This window comes from Rhinolophus sinicus, chromosome 2, assembly GCF_057876585.1.
Source record: "Rhinolophus sinicus isolate RSI-liver-muscle chromosome 2, RSI-T2T, whole genome shotgun sequence".
NCBI classification, from domain to species: domain Eukaryota; kingdom Metazoa; phylum Chordata; class Mammalia; order Chiroptera; family Rhinolophidae; genus Rhinolophus; species Rhinolophus sinicus.
Genome location: NC_142502.1, coordinates 8373436 through 8396245, shown reverse-complemented (window position 1 = coordinate 8396245; position 22810 = coordinate 8373436). Strand labels below are relative to the sequence as shown.

Here is a 22810-nt window from a genome sequence, read left to right as displayed (position 1 = left end):
GTGAATCCAACCAGTAGCCTCTCTCACTTGCACTGGCAGTCGCTACCTGACAAGCCTCCCACTCCCACTCCCAGGGCCCCCCTACTCCCCACACAGCAGCCTGATGAAGCAAGCCTGCACGGCCTCTGTTCTCTGCCTGGGCTGTCTCCAGCCTCATCTCCCGCCATGTCCTGGGTTCATTGCCCTCGATGATCCTGACTGGGTCCTGCCACAGCATGTGCGTACTTCCTCTGCCCTGTGCCCACAGACCTCTGCCTGGCCGCCTCTCCCGGTGACTTGGGTGGGACTTTCCTGACCACCCTAGCATTACTAGCCCACGGCCTCCACACCCAGCTGTCTCTGTTCTATCGTCTGTTTTCTTGTCTTCGTTGCACTTATCACTGAAATCACCTTATTTATGTGCTTGCATCTTCTGTTGTTGGTGAGAATGCAAGCTCCTTGGAGCAGGATGCTGTGGTTTGCATTGCGTCCCCCCACAAGATGCATTCAAGTCCTAACCCCTGATAACTGAATGTGACCTTGTTTGGAAATAGGGTCTTTGCAGACCTAATTAAGATGTAAAGTAAGATGAGGATGTACTGAAGCCGGGTGGGCTCTTAATTCCCTAGGAGGGGTCTCTTTACGAGAAGAGGCGACATAGACAGACGCGCACCGAGGGAGAGCCATGTGAACACACAGACACAGAAGGGACAGGGCGATGTGAAGACAGAGGCAGAGGCTGGAGTGATGCTGCCACCAGCCAAGGACCGCCTGGGCCCCCAGCAGCTGGAGGAGGTGAGGAAGGCTCCCCCACCCCAGCACCTTCAGAGGGAGCGCGGCCCTGCCACACCTGGGCTCTGGGGTTCCGGCCTCCAGAACGGGGAGAGAATAAGTTGCCGTGAGTTTAACCCCCTAGGTTGCGGTGCTTTGGTACAGCAGCCCTAGGAAACTAATATGGGGGCGTCTGTCTTGTTCAGCACTGCCTTCTAACACTGTCTGGTGTGAGGAGAGGCGCAGAAAATCCTGCTGAATGATGTAGGAATGGCAAAAGTAGCCAAGAAGATTTTGAAGAAGATCATTGAGGACACACTGGATCTACCAGATAGTAAAACATACTGTAAAGCCCTAACAATGGTATAGTAGGCAGAAGATCAATAGAATAAAGACGAGGGGGCACAGCAGACTCAGGAGAGTAATTTGGTCTGTTGTACAGGTGACTGTTTAAGTCAGGCAGGAAAAGGTGGATCCGGTCAGTGGTGTTGGTGCCCTTGACCAGAGCAGTGCCTCGTGGGGTCTGCCTTCATTCAGCCGGACACCCAGACCTGGTCCCCTTAGCCCGCTGGTCAGAATGGAGAAGGGCAGAGACTGGGCCCACCTGACCCACGGTGACAGCTGTCCCTCGTCCAAGGAAGTGAGTGCTCTTTGCAGCAGTTGAGGCAGGTGACTGCTCAGGAGTCATCTGTTGGTAACTAGCGTCTTCCCCGGCTTAAAGCCTCGTGCCCACAGGAGCCCTGCATCCCTTACAAACCCCCAAAGTATAGATTCCGGGGTTCACCCAGGGGCATGCCCAGTTCCAAGAGCTGTCACACTTAAGGGAGCCTCAAACCGGTGTCCCCATCAGGCGTTTATCATTCATTTACGCTCCTTCCCTATCCAGAAGCAATTTGCCAGTTGAAGGCATTTTCACCATAAGTCGTGTTATGTAGTAACATAGTCGACATGTTACCTTTATGGGTTTCCAGAGAACCAGAGCTAGAGAGTTAAACAAACGTCAAATTCTCATATGGAAGGGAAAGAAGGTTTTGTTAAACCCATGTGGAATCTAATTAAATTAGAGCCTGCATTGTATCATATATTAGAATAAATTCCAGAGGTGTTTAAGAGTTAAGAGTAGAGAAATCCAACTTATAAAGTATTAGAAGAAAATAATAGGAGAAGCTTCCACAGTTAATGGTACGAAAAGCCTTCCTAAGTAAAGCATAAAACTCAGAAGTGATAAAGATGAAAAGCCTGGAAGATTTAAGAAATTTTTTTTTATTAGTTTCAGGTGTACAAAACAATGTAATAGTTACACATTTACACCCCTCACAAAGTGATAACCCCCTCCCCCAATCTACAACCCCTCTGACATCGTATACAGCTGTTACAATTCCACTGACTCTATTCCCTATGCTGTACTCCACACCCTGTGAATATATATATATTATAGTTGGCATTCATTATTGTTCAGCTTCAGCTTCAGATGTACAATGCAGTGGTCAGGCATCTACACCTTCCATGAAGTGGTCTCCCTAATAAGTGTCCATCGGATACCCTACAAAATCTTTACAACGTGAAATATTTTAATTGAAGTATAACATATGTAGAAAAATGAAGAAATTCTAAGTGTACAGCTCCATGAATTTTCACGAAGTGAATGTACCCACATAACCCGTGCAAAGATGTGGAAGCAGCACTGGGGGCCCCCTAAGACCCCCTGCTCCTCCTCCTCCCCGTGTCAGACTGGTAGATTTGACTACATACAAATTTAAAACCCTGGGATATCACCGTAAATGTAGCGAAAAGACAAGCAACAGCCTGAAAGGAAACTGCACAAGCCTTTGCAACATATAAAGGGGCCGAAGATGGATAATCATCGTATATAAAAGAGCAACCTATAGATCACAAAGAAAGACAAAAAGTTCAACAGAAAAATTGGCAAAGGATATACTAAGTATTGTCAAAAGGAAAAGCGCGAATGGCCACGCCATGACTCTGGCGCCAGCACGACTGCCTCGCGCTGTGGTCCGTGGGGGCCGGCTGAGTGCTGATTCTTCACAGCCCCTCTTTTTCTTCTGCCTCCCTCCTGTGATTGATGCCTGGTGGTCCCGGGTGACAGACAGGGCACTCCCTGAGCCTCAGCCCTCCCTCCTGGCCCTGCAGCTGTGCCCTTACATCTGTGCTTCTCCCCTTTCCCAGGAGACATGTGGGAATGCCCTGGGTCTCTGGGCAGCCCCCACAAGCTTCCAGACGAGCCCAGATTTGCCTTGCCCTCTAGGGGACACACCTGCTCAGGGTCCAGCCCAGCCCAGCTTAGTGCTAGGAACGGCAGGGCATGATCAGGGGCTTGAGGCATGAACCACAGCTGTGGCAGGACACAGGAGGGGTCGCCATAGCCAGTGTTTGGGCAGGCGGTAGGTACGGCATTGCATATGAGAAGGCCCCGGTTGGAGGGACAAAACAGGCCCCCTAGGCGGAGCGTGGGACAGGCATCAGAGGCAGCAATGTGTTCATTCTGTAAAGGCAAGAATGAACTCTTCCCCAGAAAGAGGCTCCTGCAGCCAAAGGATTTCATGGGCAGATGTCGGGGAGACTGGACACGGTCCCCCGTGGAGCAGCTCCGGGTAACCCGGGAAAGACTGGGGGGCCTGCAGCAAGTGCAGGATGCTTGCTTGCTCAGCCCAGTGTTTCCCAAGCGTGGCTGACACATTGACACCTCAGGGTGGACGTGTCCCTGGGGATGCAGGGGGTCTCCCTGCTATGAATTGATTGAGACCCGCAGCCCAGGGTCTGACCAGCCTCCACGCTCCTCTGTGTCCAAGGCTGGGCCTATTCCTGGGAAGCCTCTGGCTGGATGGGCAATGGGAGGAGGCAGTTTCCAAATTAATGAAATGCTGGTAATAGGGTCACCTGAGAAGGTTTTTTCTGCCCTTTTATAAAAATCATGTGAGTACCAACTCCCCCATGCTGGGTGGGGCCCCTGTGAGTAAACAGGCTTGTTGAATTAATAGGCCTGTGTGGATAAACAGGCCAAACTCGTCACAATATATGCCCCCAAGTATTGCTTATGCGGGGGGGGGGGGGTGAATAATAAAGCGTCACCCACGTGTCTGCTCCAAATTGCACTTCCCTCACCTTTCCTGGACTTGTGTGCCAGTGTCACACCTGGAGTTCAGCTTCAAGCCGCCTTCTGTGCTTGCCTCTGCCCTCCTGAGTCCCTCAGCAGCCCTGCAGGGGTTCTGCAGCCTACCGAGACCTCTCGTCTGCGGGCGGCTGAAGCAGCTTCACTCCCCTTGTGCTCTCCCCGTGCTGGTCTTGCTTCGGTTCCAATCCACGGTGATGGCTGCTCTCGGCACAGTCGCCACGCTTTAAACCTCGCTCTCTGTCATACCTGCCAGGCAAACTCCCCAACTCTGCATAAGCCCACACCCCCTCCTCCTTGCGCCTACGCTCGTGTCTCTGAGTGGCTGCAGGAAAACACAGGATATTGGCTTGTCTGCTGTGACCTCATAAAGGGTTTCCAAGACGACTGTTTCACCTCTTCTCAAGCCTTTAGCGCCTGTCCCTGTCAGCTAATGACTTTGCTTCCTATGTCACTGAGAAAATAAAAGCAAACGAAGACAACTGTCGCCAGCCCCATCACCTCATCTGCATGCCCGTTCTGGGGGGCCCACCTTCCCTCCGTTAAAGGGCTCCTGCCATTCCACCTTTCTAACGGCTCCTGTTCCCTCTCCCCTTGGAAGACTTTGCCTGCACAGTTTCCCCCTTTACTTCCTTGCTAGGTCGTTCCCACCATTACACTAACAGACTATTGTATCTCATGTTAAGAAACCGTCTCTCAACCCCAATCCCCACTTTCTTTCCCTGTGACCCCCCATCAGAGGGGATCGTCCACGCACGCGATCGCCACTCTCCCTTCTGCGTGTTCTGCCTCGATGCAGTTCCAGCCAGGCTTTGGAAGCTTTCCAGCCGTGTCCCCAGAGCCTTCCCCCTTGCCAGCCCCCTCTCAGGCCCGACTTGCATCCCTCAGCGTCACCTCCTCCCTGAAGTAATGCATCTTCTGGTGGTTCCCGCCTCGCTGCTGTTTCTCCAGTGCCCAGAGCAACCCCGGCGGCATGGCACACAGGAGGCGCCTGGAATCCTTGTCGAGTGATGGAGTTGCCTCCCGCTCCCTTCCTGCGTCTCATGTAGCATGAAAAGACATGTAAGAATCACGCTGTGTGGCTTCTGAAGGGGTGTGTGTGTGTGTGTGTGTGTGTGCACATGCACATGTATGGAAGTAGGGCTTCTTTGCAAGGGAGGAGGCCCTGAGATGAGGTCCTAGCAGGACTGGGCAGGGCTTTCACCCGGAGGACAAGCTGAGTAAGGAAGAACGGGGGGAAGGACCAAGGAACTGGCTTGGCTGGTTAGTTAGTGAAGAAACTGGAAAAGTAGCTGCAGCAGAAGCTCCAGCACCAGGCCCAGGCTGTGGACCTAATTTGTTAGTCACAGGAAGAGAAAACCTGTTGAAGGGCTTGTTGTACGAGGAAGTGACACACCCGGCCTTGCTCCAGCAGGAGTCCCCTGGGGGGAGGGGCAGAGACGGGAGGCCCAGGAGTGAGGTCTGTGGTCAGGCCTTGAGCACCGCCCAGAAACACCTGTGTCCCCCAGGTTTAAAGAGAACTTGTGCACATTTGGAGAGAATGGGTATTTTTATGCTTCATTCTCACTCCCTGTTGGGTGGGAGGGCCACCCTAGCCCTCCCCATGCTGTGCCATCCTAAGAGGTGAGGAAAGCCGGTCAGGGCTTGGGTCCCTGTCCCTGGCTCTTTCAGAAGCACATTCAGCACTGTCTCAGTATTTTTTTAAGGCCTGGATTCCCTCTTTTTAAGGAAAAAAAAGACTCAAGTCTAAAGGCTCCGTGTCCAGTTCTGCACGCAAGCCCTCTTGTCCAAGGAGTGGGCCGTCTCCTGTGGCCTAGTAACCTCAGCCCCTGCTGACCTTGGGAGGGGCGTGGAGGGGCCCACCCCTGCCCACAGATGTTTTTCCAGCTGTGGCCACAGGAGAGGATGGATTTTCATCTTCTTTCCTTGGGCTGGGCTGTGCACAGCAGTGCAGCCTGGTGGGAGGCAATGCATTTGCTCGGTAATGAGTTTTTGAGGCCCCCCTCGCCACTGGCTCTTCTGTGTGGTCTGGGTGTCTTGGTGAGGGAAGGTGGCGGTGAGGAAAGTTTCTCAGTGGGCTAACGTGTCTGCCTGCTTGGCCTTTGTCGTGGCTCTGTGGTTTCTGTTTCAGTCTGATGTTTTGATTTCCACTGTGCTTAGCAACCCTCTTACCGCCTCTGTCCGCCCTCGGAAAACCATTGTCTTTCTGAAGAGCTGCTTTTGCTCCAAACTGATAACTCTGGAAAGAACAGCTACAGGCCAGTATGAGCTGAGCTCAGAATGAGCACACGCAGAGGCAGTGACCTTGATCTGGATGATTCTAGCCTCTTGAGACCCTGAAATACAAGAGGCTGGTTTAATATCACACACAGGAATGCAGCCACAAATAGGACCTCAGTCTTGGGCTGCCTGTGTTGTTAACTTGACCTACTTGCTTTTCTGACCTGTGGGCTGGGCTTTGCTGGAATTTCCTTATGGCATGTTATTGTGGAAAATATGAGAGAAGGAAGCACATGTGGTTGGTCTGAGTATTGAGTATTGGTCTGGACTGGCTGTTTGCCGCTCAGGAGCACGGCCTGCTTGCCCTGGGTTTTAAGAAGCAGACTGCCACTCCCACGGAGACCAGCCCCAGCCTGAGGAAGTCTGACGACAGAGTTTTGAGCTGGAAACCAGCATCCATGGCCAGGTTTGCTCTGCGTGGGGACAAGCCACCGTTTTCCCCGCAGGCTTCTCAAGTGGGGGCTGGTTCTCTTCCATTCCACCTGGCTGACAGGACCGCAGGTGGGATGTGTGACCCCTAAGCTCCTCTCTGTCCCCTCCAGATGCTCTCCTTCCCTCCTCTGGAAAAAGCACTCAACTTTGAATCTCATGCACAGCACCCACCAGGAGGTCTCCCTAGGCTTGTCTAAACATCCAAACTGCCAACACCCCACTCAGGTCCAGGACAGGAGCCACAGCCCACGTCCTCTAGACATGTCCTCACAGCACAGCAGCCCTGGGCGTCCACACAGCCGTCGGGAGAGCCCCAGGCGTGGCTCCCTCACCTGGCGTGGATGCTGGGGCTGCCTCGCTGGGAAGTGCCAGGGCACTGAGCTTCCAGGGCTCTCGAAGGACAGTCTCCAAACGTCCCCAGTGCTGTGATCGTTCGCCTGTGGTTCCTCTCAGTCCAGATCCTTCTACCAGTTGGGTCTGTTTTCATCACAAGCATGTTGTCTAGTAACATAGACAACTTTTATCAGGTTACCAGGGAAACAGGGCTAGAAAGTGAACCCAAGGTTAATTCTCTAGCAGGCTCCGTTAATCCTTTGCCCACACACACCAAGGGACCCCGTCCCCCACTACCCTTCCTTGAACTTGCCTGGCTCCTGGGCGATGTTACCCTCTTCCTCTGTCGGCCTCTCTGTGTTGAGTCCTGCCCTCACTCTTGGTACCTTCAGTCACAGTGAGGACCCTTCCGATGGCCTTGGCCTCGGGTCCCTGACCTCCCCTCCTCCAAGGACTGTGTCCTTCACGCTGGCTTGGACACTCCCTCCATGGCCGAACCCTGGCCCCTCCAGTGTCTGCGTCACACAGCCCGCTCTTCATCTTCCACCTTCGTCTTCTCTGCTCATCCTTCCATTCCCCAGTTCCAACCATCTTTGACCCTCCTGGGACCGTGATCCCTTGAACCTGCCGTCTGTTCACAGCCCTCCCCCCACCTGGCCTCCCTCTTCATCAGCTCGCTCACCCTGCCTTGCACTCTCCCTCCCTTGCTTGGCCCTACTCACTTGGTGAATCCACTGGTCAGATCCTTTGTCCTCGCCTGCACCTGCCTCTGTGCAGCTGGAAGTTTCTGGAGAGGACCACTACCATGCTGACAAGTCTCACTGTCACTTCCTGATCCTTAAGTCTGGGGTGGCAGGTCCTTCAGTTACTTCTGTATTCCGGTCACTCTCCCACCATCCCAGACACCTTCCCTTGTCCCATTCTGCCAGCTTCTCCTCTTCCTCCTCCCTCTTAGCTGACGGTTGCTTCTCATGGTGCTGAGAAGATGGACACAATCAGGGGAGAATTTCCACACGCTACCTGCACCGCCGTTATCGGCCCCCCCATCTGTCGCGCATGTTGACGCCCCCCCCCCCCCCCCCCCCCGTCAGCCATGGATGGGCTGTCTGTGTTTAAGGACGCCCCGCTCCTGTGTCAGGTGCCGCTGATCTAGCGAGGGGCGTGGCCCACAGCTGCCCTCCCTCTCCTGCCGCGCCCGTATTACCTCTCTAGGAACATTTCTCCCACAGCACAAAGTGGTGCTAACCCCTGCCCCATCCTAGAGAAATCTTTTGGCCCCACTTTCCTCTCCACAGTCTCCTCATGCAAACACACACTCACAAGGTCCTCAAAGAATTGTCTCTACTCACTGTCTCCATTCTCTCTCTCTTTCCTCATCATGGGTTTGCCCCTCAGCTTTACTGAACCTGCTCTTCCGTGGCCCCAGTGCCTAACTGAACAATAAGTGCTCATTTTGTCACTGATGTAGAGCAGCATCTGACTTTGCTGACCCCTCTTGCCTCCTTGAAACACTCTGTCCTCCAGCTCCCAGGACACCACACATGTCTGGTCCTCCCGATATCTTCCTGGCCATTTTTCTGCAGTCTCCCTGACCTTTAAACACCCTGTCCCCTACCCTCCCTCCCCAGGCGGTCTCCCCCAACCTCATGATTTGCAATACCTTCTGTTTGCTGGGGACGCCCCACTTTGTATCTTCGGCCGGACGCCTGCTGGACTCCTTGACGTCCCACCTGGGCACCCGCAGGCACAGGGCTGGCCTGTCCGGCCTGAGCGCCTGAGGCTCCACCCAGACCTGTCCCGTCAGCCTTCACCGTCAGGGGGCCCGGCCACGCCGTCCGTGCAGTTGTTCAGGACACACACTTTGCACCACCCTTGAACCCTGTCTGTCTTCACTTGAATCCCACATCCAATCTGTCCACACATCCTTCTGGTTCTGCTTTCAAAACACATGCAGTTGTTGATGTTAAAGAATTATGGTTAAGTTTTTTAGAGTTAAGTTTTTTTTAGATGTGATGATGGTATTGTAGTTACATTTTTTTAAAAGAACCCTCATCTTTTAGAGATTCTCGCTGAAGTATTTATAGATGAAATGATATGAAGTCTGGGATTTACTCAGAATAGTCTAGGGTAGTGAGTCTCACCAAGAGGACTCATTAAAACACGGATTTCTGGGTGTCAAGCCCAGAGTTTCTGATTCGGTAGGGCTGGTGTGGGGCCTGAGAGTGTATTTCTATCACTGGTTGGTGCTTATTGTCTGAGAGCTACACTCTGAGACCCACTGATCTCAGACGTAGGAGACAGGTCGGGGGGTGGATGAAACACAGCGGGGCATGAGCTGATAGCAGTTGGAGCTGGTACGTATGTGGTAATGTGGGAACGTAAGGTTTATTATACTTTACTTTTCTTAGGAAATTTCCATAATAAAAAAGTGTGTATGTGTGTGTGTGTGTGTGTGTGTGTCCAGAATTTGACTGTTTCTCAGAACCTCCACTGCTACCATCATGGTCCAGCTAGCATCATCTCTTGCCTGGATCATTGTAGTACCTCCTAACGGGTCTCCTTCCCCTTTCGCCTCTGTTCTCAAGAGAGCAGCCAGAATAACCCTCAAAACCCTGCAAGGACTGCCTCTCACTCGGAGTGAAATCCCAAGTCTTTTTATGAACTAGAAAGTTCTTTATAATGTGTCCCCCACTCCAATTCCTCTGCCAGACACGCTGATCTTCTCTCTGGTCCTTGAATATGCCAGGAATGCTTCTGCCTCAGGACCTTTGCACATGCTCTTTGGGGCCTACAATGCTCCCAATCCTTCACTTAGCCATCTCTCGCACTTCCTTCAGGTCTGCATTCGAAAGTCACCTTGCAACACTATGTACAGTTTCACACCACACACACACACAAACACACACACACTTCCTACACGCCTTTTTTGGTCACCTTTCTTCTTAGCTCATATCATTGTCTATATTGTGTTTGCTGATCTTGTCTGTCCGCTCTGACAGGAAACTTTCACGATCCCTGGCACCGAATAGGCCCTGCCAGTTCACTGCCGTTGTGGATGTGTCTTGGCAGCGCCACTGCCCCCAGCTGCCCCCACTGCCGGGGTGGCCTCCATTGTCATCTCTCATCTACTCATGACACACGGCTCTTCTCAGCCCCGGTGCAGTACCTGCCTCAGCTGACTCGCAGGTGCCCATTCACAGACTGAATGGCTGTATCCCAGAGGAAGACGTGGGCGAGGAAGAGGGTGGGCAAGTAGAGGAGACGACGTTCCTTAAACAGGCTGGACAGTCATGGCCAATGGGAGGGGAAGCAAAAACGTCCTCCCAGGGAAAAACCTATGGGAAATGCAACTAAAGACAGGAGTATTCTATTTTCGAAAGATAAGAAGAAAGCACAGAAGTAGCAAATGGGCCGGACAAATCCAGTCTGCAGAGGTGTGTGTTCTGCCCACACGCTGCTCAAAATAAATTTGGGTTGGTTGTCAACACTTGAAAATCAGGACTGTCCTATTTCTCTTGAAAAACTGGCGAGCTGCTGGCACGAGGCCGGATGCCCGCTGGAAGTGACCGCTGACCCGTTAGAAGGGGTGCGTGTCCTCTGGTTACCCACGGCCCCTTCCAGCAGCTTCATTCATTCCTTACCTGCCTGGTGCTCGTAGTGATTTGATTTGTGGGCTGTCTTTTGAAGAGCAAAATGGATTTCTTCTTCCTTCGAACCTACTTGGGGAAATACAGTTCTTCAGGGCAAGCAAGTTATTGGGGGTGTCCAGTGACTTTGGCCAGGCCTCTGGGAGTGTGGCGGTGGGGTGGGACCAGGGGGAGTGAGGGAGCCCTGTGCCGTGGTAGGTCAGGGAAGCACATGGAGAAAAGAAATAAGCTTACTGGAGAGAGACGGTTTGCAGGGGAGGCTGGGCTTTCGAAGGACTGACTCCCCAGGTGAAAGGATTCACAAGTGTTATGGGTTCAAATGTGTTCTCCAGAATCAATGTTGAAGTCCCAACTCCCAGGACCTCGGAATATGACCTTGTTTGGAAATAGACATCATTGCAGTGTCATTAGTTGAGATGAGTTCAGGCTGGAATAGGGTGGCCCCGATCCAATGTGACAGGTGTCCTTATAAGAGGAGAGAGACACAGACACAGGGAGAAGGCAGCCATGTGATGATGGGGCAGACACTGGAGTGATACAAGTATAAGCCAAGGGTCGCTGGCCACCAGCATGAGCTGGGACGGGGCAGGGAAGGCCGAGAGCCGGACCCTGCCCACCCCTTGCTGTCAGATGCGGAGCCTCCAGAACTGTGAGATGATACCGCCTGTTGTTGTAACTCCCCTGGCTTATTTCCAGGTCATCTGTTTGTGGTAGGAAAGCTCACCAGCTGATCACAACCACTAAGAATCGTGCCTTGCTGTGAGTTGTCACATAGAGTCAGGCAGAAAGATGTTTATATTAGGGAGTCGATAATTTACAGGATTAGAATGGGACAGGGTGGCCCTGTGGTGTGGTGCTGGTTTGTTTTCAAAATACGAAGATCAGAAGTCGTGTGTGTGTGTGTGTGTGTGTGTGTGTGCGCGCGTTTCATTTTCCCAGTGACGTGATGTGCACTCCTGTCGTCTGTGACCCAGCAGGACAAGGGGTCCGTTTGTTCCCACAGCTTCTCCCTGTGCTCACGTTCCCACCTCTGAAGTGTGGCTCTGACCACATCACTTTGCTGAGAAGTTTCCTCCTGTTCTATTTGGGCAGGATTATTCACAGACGTGAATGAATGTACAAAGGCCTCCTTGTTTTACAGTTAACAAGCTGAGACCAGATGATACTAAGTCTTCAGGGTTCTTTTGGAAGGCTTTGTAAACCTCCAAGGGTTGAAATATATACATAGATAGATATTTGTGTTAGAATTGTTCTCTCGCATCGATCCCTGTGTGCCCTGCGCTGAGGCCAGGAGCTGTCTGTTTGCTGCTCCCAGCTCTGTCTGCCACAGCACCTGTGGATCAGGAGACTCCACCTTGGGCCACACCCATGCCTGCAGGAGGGGGGCGCTGACTTCCATCCGTGAGCCTGGGCTTTCACAGGATTAGCTGTCCTCGCAGGGAGCAGGCCCGTTTCCAGGGGGGCTCTGCAGGCCCATGACCCAGGGCCCTTCCCTGATCAGTGGGCCTGCCGCCTCTGCACAGGGTGTTGTGCGTCTCAGCCAGGAGCAGATGCAAGGACCGCACAGAATGCCTCGTCCCCCTGACCGCTCAGCATTGTGGGACCAGGAGACTCGTGGGGTCACAGAAGGGCGTTGTACCCATCTGTGGGCCCCGAAGACGTCCACGTCCTAGTCCCCAGTTCCTGTGAAAGTTACCTTACAGTGTCAGCCTTCCGCTGTCAGCCCAGATCAACAGCCCTTGTGTTAAATGAATTTAGTTGAGGCTGAGGGCTGCCTTCCTGCTAGGTCCCCCTCATGGCACTTGCTAGGTCCTTACTTGAGGATTCACCCATGGTTATATTTTGTTCTGTGCATTTGGAAACGTTCTTCTGAGAAGGCGGCCAAAGGCCTGTCCCTGTAACAGCCAGGAGTACCCATGTCATCATTGTAAAGGTGGGGGCTCCCGGCTCCTAATGGTCCTTCTCTCTGTCCGTTTTGCTTTCATCCCAGGCTATGTCTTGCCCTGAGTGTTGAGGGTACCTGCTGAAGTCCTGGGGGGGGCCCTACTCATGCAGTTTGCCTTGGGGTTCACTGTCCCCAGACCTGGGGCACCCGGCCTTCTGTTCAGCCTCCCTGTGTTAGCAGTTAGCAGGTCCCTGGGAGCAGGTGGGCACTTGCACTGCAAAGCCTCCGGTGGACAACACTTAGGAAGGAAGGTCCTCCACGGGGTAACGATGACTCATTCCGGTTTCTGGGCACGTGGATGGTGGTGCAGAGTGACAAGGCCAGGCCCAAGATACCTGCTCCCCAGTGCCTTGGGCCAGCCAGGGCCTTCCCACACCCTCTCCAGCCCCCAGGAAACGGTTGGCGCTTTCAGAGAGCAAGCTTTTCGTGGCGAGGTCTGAATCTCTGCTGCTCGGTGATTTGCTGATGGTGAAACCTCCACACATGTTACTGGGGGCTGAGCTATTGTCTCTGCGTTTTCTTTCTCAAGTGGGTGGGGAGCGGATTGGAAGGCTGCGGAGAGAGAACTCCAACGGGAGACTCAGGCTGATGTTGTGTGTGCTGTGCTTCTCCCCCAGCTCCGGAAGAGAAGGAGGTCATTAGAGGCCAGTATGGAAAGCTCACTGACGCTTATGGATGCTTGGGGGAGCTCAGGTTAAAATCCGGTGAGTATCCCTTCTCACAGAACAGAAGCTGTCAGCTGGGCAGAGCCTCTCATGTTAGTTTGGAAAGACTGCCGGATTTAGAGGTTTTATTTTAACTTCTGATCTTTGAAAATGTTTATTTTGCTGAGCTTGCGCCTCCAGGCCGAGAGGTCAAGGTGAGTGCAGCCTGGTTCTCACCTGTCTGTGCTACTTCCGGCCCTGGGTGCAAAGTAGGCTCACCTTCATTATTTGCCAACCAGGACCGGAGTTTTTCCAAAGTCAGTCTGGGGGGGGGGGGGGATCTGTCCAGGGGGTTGTTTTTCGTTTACAAGGGATTTGTGCTCTGGAAGGGGAGGATGCAGAGGTCCCAAACCCCCTGGAGCGGCTGGGAGTATCTTGAGGTTGAGCAGGGGGGGTTGGACGTTGTTGGCAAGGAAAGGAAGCCACCAGGACCTGAGCAGCAGAGGTGGGGGGTAGGGAGAGGGAGGACAGTGTGTTCACAAAATGGACCATGTAGTCTGACCTGTAAGGCAGCGAGCCTGTGGGAACCAGTGGGCATCCTTGCTCGGTATGAGACTCGAGGGGCTGAGTGGTCAGCCCGGCTGCCATTGGGAGTCGCAGCCTCCCTGTGGGGCCAGCGAGTCACCTCTGCACGCTTGGACCTCATGGGAGCCTCAGTGCCCTTCTCGGTCTGTAGCCCCCGTGTCCTTCCATGTGTCTCAGCCACCTAATATATGTTGGTTCCACCCGGTGTCAGCAATGCATTATGGGGCCAAGACCAGAGCCTAGTGACATTCCTGATTCTCTGTCCCCTGGGTCAGACGGGAAAGGCTGTGAGTTGACCAAATTCAGGTGTGATGGCTTCCCAAGCCAGGCACGTCCATCTCCACATCTCCCTCTGCAGCTGTTCTCATGGATGGAGGACGTTTAGCACGGGTGTTTGCCATTACTTTTCTGGGTCTTTCCTCGGATGATTTTTCCTGAACTCTGATGATGACATTAATCATTTCCAAACAGTGTTGAGGAAAAACACTCACTACCCACATGACCAGATGCATTTATTAAACGTCTGTTTTATGCCAAAGGCTACATATTCATTACCTTAATCCTGCAAATAAACCAATGCAACAATATATCTTCCTTTGCTTTTACTGTGAAGGAAACAGACTCAGAGGGTTCAAGTAACTTGCCTAAAGTAAGAAGCTCAGCTAGAATTGAAATCTGGATCTGACTGCCTCCAAACACTTGCTTTTTCCACGAAAATGTGCTGCCTGCCAAGCGTTTTCTGCAGGATTTTCCCCCGCAGTGATCTTTCTGGTTACAAAAAATTCCTGTGGCCCTTCTTGCCTCCATAGTGATGATGGTGAAGATGACAGCTAATGTTACATCATGCTGTGTTTCATCTATTCTGTGGCACATTTTTTTACATTGTAACCTCTAGGCACTCAGGATGTGTTACAGTTGTTGATAGCTTACAGTTATTAGGTTGGTGCAAAAGTAATAGCAGTTTAAAAGGTTAAAAATAATTGTAAAAATTGCAATTACTTTTGCACCAGCCTAATATAATGGGCAACGTTTTTCTTGTACATAAATTAATGATCCATTTTATATCTGAGGGTCTCCTGGATTCAGTGCAGTACTGTAACTTGCCCAAGGGCCGGCAGCTGCCAAGTGGCACCCGGGTTTTAAACTTGTGCCTTCTGGCGCACCAGGGGCTGCTTTCAACTTCCAGGCTACTCTGTGCAGAAAGGGGCAGAAAGGCTGAGATGCCAAGAACAGGAAGGGCAGTCCCTTCCTCCACCCCAGGGGAAAGCATTTTTTCCTCTGATCTGAGGTCAGCAACAGGCAATCGGTCCTAACCAGGAAAAGTGGCAGCCCTCAGAGAAACATTGTCAGGGAGCCAGGGTGCGGAGGGGGGGGGAGGGGAAGGAGGGGGGCGGTGGAGGGGTGTCAGGGGCCAGGGTGGGCCTCAGCAGGATCATCCCTGGGCAGGGGGTGTGGAGAGAGGTGACCAGCTCCTGCAGTTGCCCTGGGCGGGGCCCTCCTCCCTTCCTGCAGCCAGTGCCCACCCGCCTGCCCCTCCCCTAAGGAGGGAGTGAACACAGCCTCTGGTGGCCATATAGGCCTAGCCGGGAAGGGGAGGGCCGTGCCGGGTCACCTGCCCCCAATTCTGATGTCCTCTAAATATCCCCAGCCTGCCTGCCCAGAGTCACCCTGCAGGGTGGGCTGCGAAGGCCCTCTGAGTGTGGTGAGGATGACTCTGACTTTAGGAATGTCAGGATTGCTTGGCCTTTTCAACACATTTCTCAAAGCAGGTTGGAGTATCTGAAGGATGGAAGGATTGGGCCTGATAGTCAAGTTTTCAGATCCCTTTTGGTTATGACGAGGAGTGTATGGGTTTTTGTTCTGAACAGTTGAGGCTGCCAGGCAGCACGCCTTGGAGTTTCAACTTCCAGTTGTCACCAAGATGACCCTCAGTGGGGGGCAGGGCCTCCCTTTTGACTTTTTTAGGCTGAGGACCTCTGTGCAGAGAAAGAGAGTTCCCCTCAGGCTCTCAACTTGGGCACGCTGTTCAGTTTCAGTCTACCTAAGTGAACATAGCCTTTTATTTAGAAATTCAGAAACATGCACAAAAATTGCATCAAAGCTTTATGTTAGGTTCCTAGGTTTTCATGGAGAGCTCGAAATCCCCCTTCCTCTTGGAATGCCAACAGGAAGGGGGTGGAGCGCCCACAATTAGCAGGGGGTTGGGTTTCCCAGTGAGCACACACTGTAAAGCAGAGAAAGTGAGAGTATAGCAGTAGAAAGAATTTACCCCAATGATTATGGGGATTTAACTCACTTTTAACCTAAGCTTTCAAGGCCTCCCTGTGTCATGGCCTCAGGGGTTGAATAAATTGAGGTCTATTAATAAATTGTGTCTCCTGGACTTGTGCAGTGCACGGCCTGTGAAGCTGTACGTGACAGCCCTATGTACTTTCCACCAGACAACCCTCCTCGATTCTAGTTCCAGCTGCACAACAGACTGACCTTCTGCATCCATTTAATCACTGTATCTAGGGCTGTTTTCCCACTTGTAATACCAGAAAATTTGCCTCATCTCTATCTTACGTAGTTCTTAAGAGATTTAGATGAGAGAAGGAACACGGGTGCTGAGTGGGAGGGGACTGGCCTGCAGAGGGGTCCCTCTGGGAGAACTGGGGTAAAGGGCACAGGCTGAGTGCCTGTGTGTCATTGACTCCTTTGGGCGGTTCATGCACTCAGGCCAGCTGGGGGCTGACTTCTGTAGGCCGTCACTTCAGAATGAAAGTCTCTGGAGAGGGAAGTTGGACAGTGTTTTGAGATTCAGCTTATGCAGTGTTCTCTAGCAAGTCTTGATATGGAGTGGCCTTCATTGGTCTTAGAATAATTTATTTTAATACATATACCAGTGGTGTGCTAGCAAATATTTGACACCCAGCTCTCTGTGGGGTGAGGGGAGCTGGGAGGAGCCCTGATGTGCACTGTTTGCCAATTTCCATGGTGTAAATACTCCAGCCCTGGCTGATTTCAGGCTCCCAGTGCAGAGCTGCGGCAGCGGGCTCTCATGAGCTGGGGTAAGCTGCCAGCACACCGCAGCCACACCACTCTCATGTACTAGGAAGGGACGGTGAACGAGCCCCTTGAGCTGGTGCCATGTCGTAATAGACTTCTGAGCTTGTTAGTATAGGGTGCGGGGTGGGGGTGGGGTTGGGGGCTCAGGGATCCTCTGGCCGAAGCTCCTCGCTCCCCAGTGGGAAAGCCCAGAGTCCCTAAGTCCCTTATTTACAGACTCCAGTATGAGAGCGTCCTATGCGAACAAAAGGAGAGATAAGACGGTCTGTAGGCAGCCCAGGCTTGAGATTGCTACAAACCTAGCTGGGGGGTAGAACTCAGAGCCTGAGCAATCACAGAGAAAGGCCAGCACAGGGGAAGTGGGGGGCCCGGCAGTGAGAACTTACCCAACATTGTCCCTGAATAAACGGCATTGTGTCGGCCGTGACTCACTGTGATCCCAGTGCCAGCCCTTGCCAGCCAGATGACAGATGGCCATAGTGAGATAAGACATGGGCCCGTCACTGCAGGGCTCGGGAATAGGGCAGCCTGGACTTGCAGGTGAGTTCTGAAGGCGACTCTCCCGAGGGAAAGAATTTCTAAGGTGATAATTGAGGTTGCGGACGTTTCGGTTTTTTAAATTGTGGTAAAATATACAGGAGATAAAATTTACCATTTTAACCATTTTTAAGTATATGGTTCAGTGGCATTAAGTACATTCACACGTTTGTGCAACCATCCGTCTCCAGAACTTTTTTCATCTTCCCGAACTGAAACTCTGTGCCCACTGAACTACTAGACATTCAGGAAGCAGCATTCTGTTCCCCTCTCTTCCTGTTCAGGCTGCAGGCGTCGTTGTCTGTACTGTGAGCCTCTGGAGGGTGTGTGTGTGTGTGTGTGTGTGTGTGTGTGTGTGTGTGTGTGTGTGTGTGTGTGTTTTGGCCTGTGACTCATTGCCTGCCCTGCCTGACACCTCACTTGAGTCTGGCCAGCAACCTCTGCCTGGGGTGTGGTCTTGCTTTGGCCAGAGCCCCAGAACCAGAGTGTCTGAGCTGGAAGGGACATGGAGACCCTCTGGTGCATGCCCCTCTGAGGCCCAGAAAGGGCAGGAGACCTGCCTGAGCCCCCACAGGCCATTGCCCAGGGCCTGTGTTCTGAGGCCAAGGCAAGCTGGAGCTTGTCTTTGTGTTGCTGCTACACGAGGCTTACTGCTTCCAAAGCCCTGGACTCGGCCTCGACCGATGACTTCTGAGCACCTCCCCAGACCCAGTTTACCTCTTGGCTCTGAAAAAGCTGATCCTGCCTTACTGAAAACAAAACCCAGGTCCTGTGTTCAAGTGGAGCATTAGCGGGGACTTCTCACGCCCCTGGGCAGGCGAGTCCCCATGGCCTCACTTTTATCCCCTAGAGATACCTTTTCTGTGGGGACCACAGGCTAACGCCACACTGCGTGGGTCAGGGGGCAGCAACCCCCTTAACAGTCTGGTGCCAGGCTTGTTACCATAGGCAGAAAGAATAGGGCTGCAGGGAGAGAGGGGGAGGAAGGGAAGAAGGAGGTAAGGGGACACAGAGGAGGGAGGAGATGAGATCATCCTTAAGAAAAAGTGCAGCTACCAGAACTAGATTTCCGTGGCCGAGAGCAGATCCAGACGCCATCTTGCCCAAGGTGAGCTTGAGCTAATTATAATGGATCATACGCTCATCAGCATTGCGGTCAGGGAAAGTCTCCACCTCCTGCCCCCATGACAGTTCCGACAAGAGCCAAATAAGGACAAAAACGCCTCCACCGACGGTAGGAGTGGTCAGCCAGGATCCCGCCCGGGAATGCCTATAACGCCACCGCTAAGCCTTGACTATTTTGTGCCCTCATTTTAGAAATAATAAATTCCTAAGCCACTTTGTTCTTCGAGGCAGCTGCCTTCTCCGGGCCTGCCCACCCTCCCTTCTGCAGAGTGCACTGTCCATTAATAAACCCCCCGCTCACATGGCTTATTCTATGCATCTTTGAATTCTTTCCTGTGATGGTACCAAGAACAGGTGTCCTGGCTCGAACCAGGACCTCTTCCTTCAAACCTGAGGTATGTGGAGAGCACACGAGAAGTATTAAACAGGACTGAGCACAGGCAGGAAACTCAATATTGGAACACCAGGAGGCCCCCTGCTGGCTGTCAGGGCCCGGTGGGTCTCCCTCCTGAGGAGGCTGGCTCACAGAGAACTGTGCACAGGACACAGACGTGGTTAGTTCTAAGGAAAACAAGTTTCCCGGCACTTGACTCCTTCCTATAATCTGTTTGCCTAAGAGTGTCCCCGTGAGGAGGGGTGAGTGTCTCATTCCCTCTGTCCCGTCCACAACCACCTGTCTTCCATCTTACCTCTCTCCCATCTAGAATCTTGCATTGCCTGGGGACTTAAATACGTCTAGGAGGTCAAACAAAGGGACAATTCAAAACGTGGCTGTCAGTCGTGTTGAGGAAGTAAGTCACCTCAATGACTCAGTAACAAACTTGTTCACAGGTCAGGTGATGTCCGATTGTTTGCTTTCCAAATAACGGGAGGAAAACTAGGGGACCAGCTGACAGCATGGCGTAATTTTGTCGATAGAACATTCTTACCTATATTTAGCCTGTAACTCCGAAGGACTTTGAAGAATTGACTAACATTTCTATAATGAAGCCTTTTCTATTCCCATTGATTTATTAATGTGCACAAGGTTTCTTAGTGTTTACATCCATGAAAATGCAAAACAGAACGAGAATTGATATAGAATCTAATTTCATTCCATCAATAAATTATACTTATCCATGGATATATGAACTGTAAGTCCCATCTGTCTCATTAACAGATGCTTTTCCAACAAATCTTTACTTTTTATGTTAAATGATTATTTAGCAAAATGTTTTATTTACATTGTTTGACCCGATTGTGTACTAAAAATCATTGCAGTGATAACTCAAACCAGAAGAAATTCTTTTTAAGCACTTTCAGCTTTAGGATCAAATTGCTGCACAGTATAACAGGGTGAACAGTACAGGACAAGGAAACACAAAAGGTCACGTTAGGATGAGACTGTGGGGGGGAAGCGGAATGGAATGAGGAAAACTCCCATCTCTTACAGAAGAACGTGTTGTATGTTGCTTTGAATAATGAAAGATGGGATGAGTGTCAAGTCACGGTCTGGAGTCCATCGGGTCCTGGTAAAGAGGCCTGTAACAATTTCAGTTTTACTTGTCAATATTGAGCAGATGCTGGAAAATATATTACAACCATTTAAACTAACGATGAAAACATTTGGTGTCAATGAAAAAATGAGCCAGAGGTCCCTAGGCCAGCCACGCTCTTAGAGAGACAACAAGCCAAAGTGATTGAAGACGGCTGGACCTGAGGGCTAGCTGGAGCCCAGGGCCAAGGTGAGACCCACGTTGGGTCTTGGGTTCAGCACTGACTAGCCGTGTGCTTGGGCAGGTGATTCAGCTCCCTGGGGGACAGTCCCTCGTGTGTGAAATGGCTGCACTGTCAGGCAGGTTGGCGATACTTCTGCAAGGAAATATAGTTCAGAGCAGCAGCTCTGGAAGCAGACCTGGCTTGAGTACTTGCCCAGGTGGGATAGTCAGATGTGGATCGAATCCCACCTCCCCCACTGTGTCACCTTGGGCAGGTGTGTCCTCTTTGTGCCTCTGTTTCCCTTTCTGCAAACAACAGCGGCACCTCTCCCGAGTGGTTGCTGGGAGGAAGTTTGTGGGCCGGTGCCTGGTACAGGGGAAGCAGTGCCCTGAGAATCGGCTGTCATGAAAGCACCTCCCTCCAACGCTCACACGGTGGCACCCTCTCCTGAGCCCCTTGTCCCAGGACACAGGAGCCTGAATTCGCAGTGGTGGTGGCACTGTCCGTCCCTTTGTTCTCACTTATTTTAAGAGCCTTTTCACGCCTGCTGCAGCACGCCCATCCCGAGCCTCCCCCAGCCGCCCTGCACAGGAAGTGCTTACCGTCTTCACAGCACCCTGGGACTCTTGCCAGGGACTCTGTCCCCCCACGCAGAGGCTGTGAGGAAGTGGTGCTAGAAATCAGCTTCACGACACGGATGGATGGAGAGATGTAAAGTAAAATTTTCCATGCCTCTCCTTGAACCCGCTCCCTACAGAGTCTAATTTTGGGTGCACGGCCACACGGCTGTCCTCTGGGCTCCAAGGAGATGGTTCCTGAACTCTGCCTTCCCGCGCACTGAGCCCATGGCATGAGGTGGGTGGGATGTTTGCTTCTAGCAAAGGCTGTGGGAACATTGGCATTTGTGAGGCTCGAATGTGAGGACGCCCACCCCACATAAACCCTACCTATCTTCCAGAAATGATGCCGGTCCTACTTAAGAAACTCAGCCCAAAGCCTGTCACCATCCACAGCCTTATTCTTATGTTTCAAAATCGTTTCTTGGTAATCTGACTGAGGAGGTGGGATATGAGCCAATGTGGTTGCCCTGTTGGACCTCTCCCCCACACCAGTGGTCATGGTATCAGTGGTGACTTATTTATCGAATGACGGGATCTTTAATAAAAACCAGATGTTACCTCACGCTAAGCAGCCCCCCTCTTCCTATTAAGTGTGAGGCGGGAGGCGGGTAGCAGTGGACTTGGCCATCTTAGGGGTCTTTATTCAAATGTCAAGAGCTCGAAGAACGTGGAGTGCCATCGCTCCAGATAATGACCACTGGCCATCTGGAGTAAATCAGAGGCCATTTGAAAGGAATGTTCTGTGGACTAGAACCACGCCAACCCCTAAAGGCCAGTCAGTCACCCACGTGATGTCTTGGGCCCTCTCCTGGAACAGGAGCGTGGAGCGCTGTCCCCACTGTCCCCAGAGCAGAGCCCTGCTCCCTGACTCACCTCTCTGTGCCAGGGGACTGCTGTGGGGTAAGGGATGCAGAACAGAGAACAGGCACGGACAGAGTGTGGGGTCCCCACACAGGTGTCTTCTGGGACAGGGTCAACAGGGGCGGGAGGCTTGAGCTGCTCTCATGTTGGCTTCTTTAGGAAGAATTCCTCAAACGTGCCATGTGCAGTGCTGAGACATAACATCGAAACAGGGCGCTGCCCCCAAAGAACCTTCAGTCTACTGGGGATATAGGTGGGGAAGGCGGTGTTGGCTGTGCCTGTGACAAGGGCTAACACAGATGCTATTGTCACATAGAAGGGGCGACTAGCCGTGTCTTGGAGAGCAGGGAAGGCTCCTTGGAGGAGGTGTTGCTGAGTTGGTCCCAGAGAGTGGAGAGGAATTCTCCTAGCAAAGAGGGGCAGGCAGGTTGTTCTGACCAGCATGTGGAAGGTGAATGGGGTCGGTAGGGGTCATAGAGGGCCTTGATGGGCAGACAGTGTGTGTGGGGGGTACTTCCCAGGCAGAGGCAACGTCCTGGGAGAAGGCCCAGGGGTACAAGGGCGTATGACACATTTGAGGGGTTTCAGAGCCCAGAAGAGCTGCTGGGTTCTGTATGTGGGGCGGGACGGGATGGGAGGAGTTCCCATGTCAGTCCTAGGGCAAGTGGGAGCCATGGAAGGATTTAAGTGGAGGAGGGAGTTCTGCCATCAGGTGGGTTGGGAAGGCCACTCCAGTGACAGGACTTGGAGGCCTGATGTCGGCTGGAGGCCCTGAGCCAGGTGCTGGCGGAGAATTCATGGGGAGGGAGGATTGGAGAGGCTCTGGGTGGCAGATGTGGGGAGAGGGTGCAGGCCTGGGAAGGCGCCAGGCCAGCAACCCTCCGGCTCTGGGGGGCAGCAGAAGCACCCGCCCACGCCCAGACGTCTGATTGGGCCGAGACTTTGCATTGCTAACAGGCTCCCAGGTGGCCCTGCTGCTGCTGGTCAGGGGCCACGCTCAGAACCTCAGCTCCAGATGGGGCTCAGATGGCGGGCACCTTCCTGAGACACTGAGTTTAGGGGCGTGAGGTGCAGGACTGAACGGGAAGTCATGTAGCTGCAGTGAAACGGGGCTGTTAGGCCCCTCGTGACCACGAGCGACTCTGCAGTGGCCGACTGACCCTGTCCTCGTGTCT

General features: G+C 52.5%; 1 protein-coding gene across 5 annotated transcripts in view; it reads left to right on the top strand.

The window, feature by feature from the left end:
* The window catches only part of SYNJ2 (synaptojanin 2), a 92631-nt gene that overhangs the window by 12523 nt on the left and 57298 nt on the right, over nt 1-22810 (top strand). For 4 of the 5 annotated variants that reach the window (XM_019749347.3, XM_019749342.3, XM_019749353.3 and 1 more), the window contains exon 2: nt 13135-13221. The exons of the other annotated variant lie outside the window; for it this stretch is intronic. In XM_019749347.3, the coding sequence (XP_019604906.3) occupies nt 13135-13221 (87 nt within the window). The remainder of the gene's footprint in view (nt 1-13134; nt 13222-22810) is intronic. 5 annotated transcript variants of the gene reach the window in all.